This window comes from Eleutherodactylus coqui, chromosome 11 (assembly GCF_035609145.1).
Source record: "Eleutherodactylus coqui strain aEleCoq1 chromosome 11, aEleCoq1.hap1, whole genome shotgun sequence".
Lineage (NCBI taxonomy): Eukaryota > Metazoa > Chordata > Amphibia > Anura > Eleutherodactylidae > Eleutherodactylus > Eleutherodactylus coqui.
The window spans coordinates 37,387,654-37,398,263 of NC_089847.1; the positions used below are offsets into that span (position 1 = coordinate 37,387,654).

General features: G+C 41.6%; 1 protein-coding gene across 1 annotated transcript in view; it reads left to right on the plus strand.

Annotated features, from left to right (window-relative positions):
* The window catches only part of LOC136581702 (inactive hydroxysteroid dehydrogenase-like protein 1), a 46,291-nt gene extending 36,225 nt beyond the window's left edge, over positions 1-10,066 (plus strand). The window contains exons 2-5 of the mRNA XM_066582326.1: positions 3,858-4,113; positions 5,822-6,267; positions 8,408-8,635; positions 9,962-10,066. Coding sequence (XP_066438423.1) covers positions 3,858-4,113; positions 5,822-6,267; positions 8,408-8,635; positions 9,962-10,066 — 1,035 coding nt within the window. The remainder of the gene's footprint in view (positions 1-3,857; positions 4,114-5,821; positions 6,268-8,407; positions 8,636-9,961) is intronic.
* The last annotated feature ends 544 nt before the right edge of the window (positions 10,067-10,610 follow it).

The following is a 10,610-nucleotide window of genomic DNA, read 5'->3' on the forward strand; positions in this document are numbered from 1 at the left end:
TGGGCTGAAGAGGAGGAGGAGACTGAGTCATCCTAGTGAGGAAAGCGATGTGTTGCGTACTGGGACTCTGGCACACATGGCTGACTTCATGTTAAACTGCCTTTCCCGTGACCCTCGTGTTAGACGCATTCTTGCCAACACGGATTACTGGGTGTTCACCCTTCTCGACCCATGGTATAAGGAGAACCTTTCCACTCTCATTCCCGAAGAGGAAAGGAGTACAAGAGTGATACAATACCACAAGACCCTAGTGGAAAAGCTGATACTAAAGTTCCAATCTGACAACGCTGGCGGTAGAGGACGGAGTTCAGTGGGCCAACTAGCAGGGGAGATGCGGGGAACAGGCAGCATGTCCAGTGCAGGTAGGGGAACGCTCCCCAGCCAGACTGTCACCACTCCCCAGTCTAAGTGTTCACCTATACTCTTGGTACACCAATGTTTCAGGGATTCACCTGCACTCTGGGTACAAATATCTTTTGTTGTAGAATGGGTTGTTGAATTGTGCAGATGGTTAGAAGTACTGGCATCTGAGTCCCCTTTATGGCCACATTTGTGGCTCCTGACTATTTTGTGACGGAGGTGGTATTGGCATTGGAATTCTGATCAGCATTGTATAGCAAGACAGAACTCACTGGTCGGCATGTATTAGCTCTAGTTTTACCACAATTATCCGAGATACTGGATTGGAGTGTTCACAGGAAGCATAACTGATGTAATGAGAGTTTCACACAGTCACTGTATACCTGTGGTGGCTACTTTTGTGACACCTCCTGCTTAAAACAAATCTTTGGTTTTAAAATGCGTTGCTGAATTGTGGAGATGTGTAGAAGTACTGGCATCTGAGTCTCCTTTATGCCCATGTTTGCGGCTCATGAAATTGTGACGGAGATGGCATGGGATTGGAATTATGATCATACGTTAATTTATCAGCAATTCTCATCAGCATTGTGGGCTATCGCCCACAATTTCAAAAAGGGTCCCTGCCACCCCTCTGCAGGGTGAGTCTCCGGTTCCTCCTCATGCAATACGCACTTATAAATAGACATGAGGGTGGTGTGGCTATCAAGCGACCGTGTGGTATGAGGACAGCTGAACGCTGCGCTGGGAAAAATTTGAGGACGCTGTGGACGCAGGCTCGTGCGGAGGATTGGACAGCAATGCCAGCATGTAACACAGAAGAAGAGGCAGTGGTGTCACCCACAGGCGGTGATTGGCTTTTATTGCACCTAGTGTGGTGCTTAGCTAAGATGTGCCAGCGCGTGTGCCTTGCTGATTATGGTCTGTCCCAACTAAATTGTTAGGGGGGTGACCGCCAGGCTCTTTCCCACAATTTGGCTTAATAGTTCGACCTGGGAGCCTCAGATGCATCCATGCATGCTGTCCCTGCCATTCCCTATCCGTTTCTGTGGTGTTTCCATGACTTTCTGATGTTTTCAGGTGATTCACGCAACCTCCCCTATGCGGAGCATGGGTCACCTTGAAAAATGCTTGAGTCTCCCATTGACTTCAATGGGGTTCGTTACTCAAACGAGCTCTCGAGAATTATGAAAAGCTCAACTCGAGCAACGAGCACCTGAGCATTTTGCTTATCTCTAAAAGAGGTGTATTGGATCTTTCGCCTACAAACTTTGATTCCGCAGGGTTCAAATGAGCAATTATAGAAAATATAGAGAGATAATATGCAGCTATGATAAGTTTTGATATACTAATGAAATATATGTTTTTGTTTGTTTGTTTTGTTTAATTTATTATTGTATGAAAAATGTTTTTATAATATTTGTTGTTTTTTATATCTTGAACACCTAAAAACTTTCCTCCTTATGGTGTATAAATGAACTTTGTTCTAATGATTTTACCCCTGATTGGTACTTATGAATGGGTAACATTCACATCAGTTTGTTGTAATAGTAAGAATGGAAGGCAGCGAATGCGTTCCATGTCATTCAATATTGGAGCGCACGATGGGTTCTAAGATATCACCTAGTATACGTTCTTATGTCAGTGGACTAACTCCTCCTCCTACGCGCACATGTTAATGAGTTTAGCGTCCAGCGAGTGAGTACATTGTATACTATATATATGGTGCGGTTTTTAATATGTAAATGTATTGCTTGATAAACGCGTCAGCCGAAACTCCTTGCAATAAAGGACCGTATAACTGTATACCTATTTCTTGGACCATGAATTGTTTGTCCTGGACTCTCTGAGCACGGAATCGTTCTTTTCTACATGGGACGTCTTGGCTATGTTAAGGCTCCCTGCTGATTAAGCCTTTCCTGATTCCTAGCTGGCTCTCTGGTTATTCACTGGATTGTGGAACGGATAATGTCTATATGCAAACTTGGATCTTAGGTGCGGTGGGTCTCCTTATCTAAGGTGATTCGCACCTGGCACCAGGTGAGTGCTTCCCATCACCTATATTCGTATAATTAATACAGTATGTGAAATAACGGAGCGCTCTTTCATCCTTCGATTTATTCTTGTTTCTACGGCGGACACACTGAAACAGAAATGACACAATAACTTTATTCTATGGTACAATACGATTACTACGATATAAAATGTATATAGTTTGTTTCTGCTGTACTACTTTTATTTATTTTTAAAGATATTTAATTTTTTTAAATTATTTTCTGTCGCCTTCTTCTGACAGCCATAACTTAATTTATAATTTATCTGTCGACATAGTTGTGCGGGGGCTCATTTTGTGCGGGACGTTCTGTAGTTTCTGTTGGTATCATTTTGGAATATATATGACTTTTTGATCGCTTTTTATTACATTTCTTTTTGGAGACAGGATGACCAAAAGCTCAATTCTGGCATTGTTTATTTTTTCTGATGGCATTCAGCATGTGGGGTAAATAATGTGTTACTTTGATAGATCACACTTTTATGGGCGCAGCGATACCAAACATGTATTTTTGTTTTAGCATTTAGATTATTTTATTATAAATATGACAAAAGGTTTTCTTTTTTACTTTTATTACTTTTTTAAAAAAAATAATTAGTAAAACTTTTTAACATTTATTTTTACTTTTTCTTTTTTACTCCCCAGAGGTAACATGAGCTTGCGATGTTCTACAGTATAATGAAATGCCATAGAATTACATAATACCGCGATTTGACAGGCAATCTATCAAGCCACGCTATAGGCATGGCTTGATAGGCAGTTTGCAATGACAGCCCTGGGACCTTACAGCAACCATACGGCAACCTGCAATCTTATCGTGCACTGATGTGGGGCAAGTACTTCGAAAAAGTTGTCTGCACATGGCTAGCTTTCCCTTTTTGGCTTACTGTACATCCTAAGTAGAGATGAGCGAACATGTCCGTTACGGACACATCCGCACCCGGACACCGGCTTTGCCGAACACTGCAGTGTTCGCGCGTAAAGGTCCGGGTGCCGCCGGGGGGCGGGGAGATGCGCGGCGGCGCGGGCGGCAGTAGCGGGGAACAGGGGGGAGCCCTCTCTCTCTCCCTCTCCCCCCCACTCCCCGCCGCACCCCCCCGCGCTGCCACGGCGGCCCCCGAACTTTTTCGCCCGAACACTGAAGTGTTCGCAAAGTTCGGTGTTCGGGCGAAAAAGGGGCGGGGCCGAACGTGTTCGCTCATCTCTAATCCTAAGTCATGTTGCAAGAGCTGTTAGAAGGTTGGACATTGACTTATAAGGATGCTGGCATACTACGGTAATAGGTGGCGCTGTAGGGGCATTATACTTTTTCCCATTTATGTAGATTTTAAGTATATGGTGCATAATTGTACTTTCCAGGAAGGGTTTTGGTATAAATATAAGTTATTTTGAGATCATAGTACTATAAAGATGTTTCAAGTAATTCCAGCCTATTCTTCTGTTTCAGATGTCGCCCTACGACTTTAATAGTGCAAAGCTGGCAAATGCTGTGAACGACATCACCTCGTCACTAGCCAAAGAGCTTTCACAATCCTATCACAATAATATGGAAATTCTGGCTGTAGTTGGAGTCTGCTACATAATGTGGAAAGGTTTTAATTTGCTGAGTGGATGTTATCGTTTCATAAAACATCAAATCTTCACTCGTATTTTTAGCAATACCAAAACAATACTGCAATATGGAGAGTGGGCAGTAGTCACTGGTAAGTGAAAATCATATGGAAGATACAGGATATCTTTATATTTTATATGGGAATTTGAATTTATAAAGGATTATTTTTAAATAGAAACTTAAAAGTTCTACAAACATTTTACTGAAATCACTGAATAAATCCATTCTAAATGTATTCCATTTGGTCATCATGCAGTAGCTGATGATTGAGTCTGGACCAGTCGGCTTCCTGCATCCACCATAAAGCCACATGTACAGAGCCTTTATGGCTACATGGTTTCCCTATGGTTCCCCATTATGGAGCCTTAGGCACTACATGTGGTGTCATAGCCAGATCTATTGCAAGAGAACCTCTGTAAGGGCTCCTGCACACTTACGTTTTTCTTGCGCGTTTTTTCACGCAATTGTCAGTGGGACTTTCTCATGTTAAAAACGCATTGTAAGTTTGTGCTTTGCAATTTTTGTGTGATGCGTTTTTAACATTAGAAAGTCCCATTGACAATCGCGTGAAAAAAAGGCAGCGATATTGCGTGAAACAAAAATGCACAAGAAAAACGCAAGTGGGTGTCCACCCTAATACATCATGCTATGGAACATGCCACCACTATTTTTAACAATCCATGAAGAAATTCCTCCTTCTGTCTCCAGAAAAAAAATTGAAGTTTTAACCCTTTCCAATTCAATTTGTATCCTGGTTTTCCTAGGGGGCTTACTCTTTTTCTGATGTTATACAATGGTGCTATCTGCTGGCTAAAGCCAGTACTGCAGGAGGTGACACGTTGGATAGGCTCCGACAGTAGAGAGGCTGGCAATATACAGTAAGAGAACCCCGACGGATGTGTTCCAACATCAGAGCTGTACAGCCTTAAATCATAATGTCTTCAGTGGTCAGACAGTGGATTGGAAAGAGTAACCTTTGGACCACCACTGTTTCTACCAGGTTTAGATAGTTTAGTGAAATAAAATCTATGAGAACAATTTGTTACAAACTGACGCAACAGAAACTAACCGCAAGAATTTGTTTATTTAGGCTATAGATGTATTCTACGCCCTTCTCTTTTCCCTCTGTTATGGCGTTATGTTCTCTGCTCATATGTTTCCTGGTGTGCTCCATTAAATAACTATGTAAACCTGTGACAATTGGATGGCATTTACTGTGTTTTTGAACTCTACTCATATTGAAAATTTTAATAAAAGACTTGTTAAAGAAAGTTGGAGTTTCGAGTAGGTACAGTCTGGTTCATAGCAGTGTATGGGTGTCATTTTCCTGCTCTACACAACACAGATTTTTAATATCGCAGTATGCATGATGAAAGAAGCTTTCTATACCAACATAGAAGGGGGTTCTTTACTGTAAGAGCAGTGAGACTATGGAGCTCTTTGCCTGAGAACGTGGTGATGGCAAACTCACTAAAACAGTACAAGAGGGGCCTGGATGTCTTTTGTGAGCGTTACAATATTAGATGTTATACTCACTGACTACTTCAGAAGGGTCGGGGATCCAAGAAGTTATTCTGATTGACTTGGGGTGAGGAAGGTTTTTTTGCCTTCCTCTTGATCAACCTTGCAGGATAATAGGCTGCACTAGATGATCGTATGTCTATTTTCAGCCTTACAAACTGTTACTATGTTATGAATGTTTTGGTCTGTGTGTTGAGAGCATTTTTAAGATTCTTTCATTTGGAAAATCTTATTCATCTTTTTATAGAGTAAAAATGTATTTTGTATTAATTCCCCAGGAGCCTCAGACGGTATTGGCAAAGCCTACGCCGAGGAGTTGGCCAGTCTTGGTGTGAACATCATCTTGTTAGGCCGCAGCACTGAAAAGCTCCAAAATGTGTCTGAATCCATATCTTCAACCTACAGAGTGAAAACTCGTTTCATAGTTGCCGATTTCAGCAAGGGCCCAGAGGTCTTCCAGCCCATTAAGGAGGCTCTAAAAGATGTAGATGTTGGGATTCTGGTGAACAATGCAGGAGTATTTTATGAGTATCCAGCCTGCCTCCTTGAAGTACCAGAAGAAAAAAGTCTGGACATCATCAACGTCAACATTACCGCTGCTGTAATGATGGTATATGTAGTGCTGCCTGGTATGTTACAACGGAAGAGGGGAGCAATAATCAATGTGTCCTCAGCAACAAGTTGTAAAACTGTGCCTATGGCAACTGTGTATGCTGCCTCCAAGGTATTTTTTTAAAGCTATACACCTTATTCTGATTAGTGTTTGATGTCACAATATATCTGATAACGTTTGCGTGTCCTGGTCCCTTTTGTTCCTGTGGTACATATAACGGTGTCATATTCTCTCTTGTGATAATTCACTTCACGTATTGCAAATGTCCAAGTACTACTCCATTGGCATCTAGAATTAACTTGCAGGTATACAGTTGTCTTTTCCAATACTATATACAGCAGTCTTCCCAGGACTGCGTCAGTAACAAAAGGGCATCCTCTATATCTAGAAGAAAGCAGGTTTCATCACCAACACATAAGGGGCTTCTTTACTGTAAGAGTAGTGAGACTGTGGTGACGGCAAAATCCACTGAGAAGTTTAAGAGGGGACTAGACATCTTTCTAGAGCACAAAGATATTATGGGATATAGACATTAGGTTACCAGCGGGGTTGTTGTTCCAGGTCTTACATTTAGCTAGGAACTATCAAAGGTTGATCCAGGGATTATTCTGACTGCTATTATAGAGTTGGGAAGGAATTTTTTTCCCCGAATGGGCTAATTGGCTTCTGCCTCTTGGTTTTTTTTGCCTTCCTCTGGATCAACAAGGGGGTTGAAACAGGCTGAACTAGATGGACATTGTCTTCATTCAGCCTAACATACTATGTTACTATATAAGTATTTCCTAGGAAACCAAGGTTTCTTTATACTGTGGTTGCTTCAGTGGACAGTTTTTTCTGATGGTTTTAGTGATCTACAACTAGGAAACAGATACAGATGTAGCAAAGTTTAACTTGAGTGTGATAACATTCTGTGACAAGTTAACTTCAGTAAAGATACATATAGGGGTGCAGCACTCAGGAACTTAATCCGGCATCATGTTAGTAAGTAAAATTGTAGAACTTTATTCTTCCTTCATAAAATGCATGCAACATTTCAACCATTAAGACACCAGTCTTTGTATGCTTGACAAAAACCGATGTCTTACTGGTCGAAACATTGCATGCATTTTATGGAAGAAGAATAAAGTTCTACAATTTCACTTACTAACATGATGCCGGATTGAGTTCCTGAGTGCTGCACCCCTATATGTATCTTGGTCTGAATATTGAGAGCTGAGGAGTCTAAACCCTATACTATGGAGCAAGCACCTGTGATGATTACTTCACCACAGAACGTACTTATTTGGTATGCGGCTGACAACAGCTATTCCTCTGAAGTTAACTTAAGTAATTGAAAAGCAATTGTTATCAACTCAGACAACCATTAAAAAGCCATTCAAATTGCAAATAAATTGGCAAAAAAATTAATTTTTATGTGCTAGAGCATACCTGAGGTCTAAAGACATTTTCAAAAGCAGCTCTGGTCCTCACTGGTTGCTGCTTTGCTGCTGTTTGCACCCAGTGTGAACTCTATTAATTCAGTTTTCCAAGTAGATTTTCCTATTTTTCTGCTATTTGCAATCCATATCATGTTGAATGTAATAACTAACAGTGTTTCTATGTCCCTGTTACTAGAGAAGCCAAATCCCTAATAACAGGCAGTGGTTTGCAAAGAGTGGGAAGGGAGACCCCCTGGTGGCAGTACTTCAAGCTTGATTTTCAGTGGTAAAACAAAAACACAATTTATGCAAGTATATTACAAGATTAATGGCTGTTAGATGAGCAGATCTTGTATGACAAGTGAGTGTCCATCTGAGTCTCAGTTAAAACTTTGCTACAGCTGTACACTTATCTGGACTACATTACTTCATGAGTAGAGATGAGCGAGTATACTCGCTAAAGGCAATTGCTCGAGCGAGCATTGCCTTTAGCGAGTACCTGCCCACTAGAGACTGAAGGTTCAGGTGCCGGCGACGGGCAGGGAGCTACGGGGGAAAGCGGGGAGGAACGGAGGGGAGATCTCTCTCTCCCTCTCTCCCCCCCGCTCCCTCCTGCTTACAGCCGCTACTCACCGCTCCCCCGCGCCGGCACCCGAACTTTCAGTCTCGAGCGGGCAGGTACTCGCTAAAGGCAATGCTCGCTCGAGCAATTGCCTTTAGCGAGTATACTCGCTCCTCTCTATTCATGAGTAATCAATAACTTCATAATTTCAGCTACGTGTTCCGGAATACTATTTCATATATTAATACAGCAGTTATGTCTTTTCTTATAGGCTTTTCTGGATAGGTTCACTGTGGCTTTGCAATATGAATATGCTTCCCAGGGAATATTTATACAGAATTTGATTCCTTTCTTTGTGATCACAAAGATGGTAGACTTTGCTAAAGGCATAATACAAAAGTCGCTGTTGGTACTGCTAGCGAATGAGTATGCGTACAGCGCTGTAAGAACAATCGGAGTATCATCAAGAACAGCAGGCCACTGGTCTCACTCCATCCAGGTAAATATGGTGAATGGGAGACAAGGACCAAAAAAGGAAAACAAAGATATTAAAGGGGTATTACCATCTCATTAATCAATGGTAATTGTGTCTAATAAGTGAAATGGAGCAGTTCAGCAATTTGCTTCATGTGTCCAAAATGCAGTGCTGCAGAGATGTCTTGTCTATTCTAATCTCACTGTATACATGCTTCTGGGCATGCTCAGTAACTCACAAACCATTTTACTGAGGACAGAAGATCTTCTCTGTTTAAAGGGTATCTCAAGTTGTAAACTATTCATGCCTTAGCCCCAGAACAGGTCATCAATAGTAGATCTGTTGCCTATGTTTTCTCCTGATCAGCTGTTCTCATGGGCAATGCGCAGGTGCACTGAAGTGAAAAGATTTCTGCAGGAATCAAACAGCTGCATTCCCACTGCAGTGGTCAGTCTTGCTATTACATGCCAATCATTTCAATAGGAACTTTGCCTGTAATACCAAACCTGGCCACTGCAGTGGGAACAGAGCTGTCTGCTTTCTGCACAAATCCATTCAGTGTATGAGCACACTGGCCCAGCGAACAGATGATCAGCATGGGTCCTGAGCAGCAGACCCCCACCGATTAAATATTGATGGCCTATCCTAAGAACAACTGGACAACCCCTTTAAAGAGCTGCTGAGCACTTATCAGGGCTGTCAGTGTGCTCTAAGTGCCTGTTATTTGTTTGTAAATTACAGAAATAACAGTCCAGACTGTGAAGCCCGCAGCCTGCATCTGGGCAGCATGTGCATTGAGACAGTGGAGACAGACGGGAGTGGCCAATATGGAAAGTAATTTAGAGTTATATCCATCTGAGGAAAAAAGGCTGCCAACTTATACCCACACATTATGATCTGCTGACACAGCTTACATTACTTAACTGTCTGCTGTATTTGGCTTGTAGCTAACACTACTGGAAATTAGGAAAAAAACTTTGGCCAAGCTTTGACCTTTGAGGTATATTTTGAGTCAAACATAGAAGATACTGGAGAGATAAGCTTGGGAGGTTTTCTCCAATTAGAACTTAGTTAAAGAGTACCTGTACTTTCAGAAAACTTTTGACATGTAAGAGAGACCTGTCAAAATTATTGATCATTGGAGGTCCCACTGCTGAGAGACCCGCTGATTGCTAGAATGAGGAGCTGCAGCGTTTATCTGGGTGAACACTGTGCCCCCTTGGCTACGTTCACTCATTTCCGGCTGCTTCCGGAAGCTGAAGAAGGCCTCATAGAGTTGAATAGAAGCTTCCTACACTTCATATTGTAATAACAAAAATAAGGATTTTACTAATAAAAACCATTTTTCAGTTATCCTTAGGATCTTGGATGCCAGAATGGCTTTGGGTCTTCTTGTGGATGGTTCTGAACAGGAAAGGTCGAGCAGAGTACCTATCAAGAAAAAAACAGCTCTGAGAAACACAGATCTTCATCCACGTTTATTCTTCATGGCTTGTTAATGCAATATCTTAAAACCTTATATAGTGGAAATCCTGCTGAAATACTATATAAGTCTTTTAAAATGCTTTCTCATATTTGCAGAATTGCTTGCTGATAACTGCTGGAATGGTTGCTATTAGGTGCTAAAGAAATGTCCGTATACTTATAATGTTTATATACATAAAAAAAGATGGTCGTCTACCAGAATCGGGGCAGGTCTAAACACCAAATTTGACCAAATCGCACCAAATTGGGATGTTGCTGAAACTCAGGGCAGAAATGAGTGGTATTGTTAAGCACACTTAGTTAAGTGAAGTTTATATACCCATCTTGACCCAGTGTGTTTAACAATACCGCTCATTTCTGACTTGAGTTTCAACAACCCAATTTGGTGCAATTTGGTCAAATGTGGTGTTTAGGCCTGGCCCAGAGTCGACATCAATCCTGCCTATAACATGCTGCTTGCAGTTTGGATACAAAAAGATTTTAAAACCCTGTTTTTTTATTTAAAAAAAAGGTG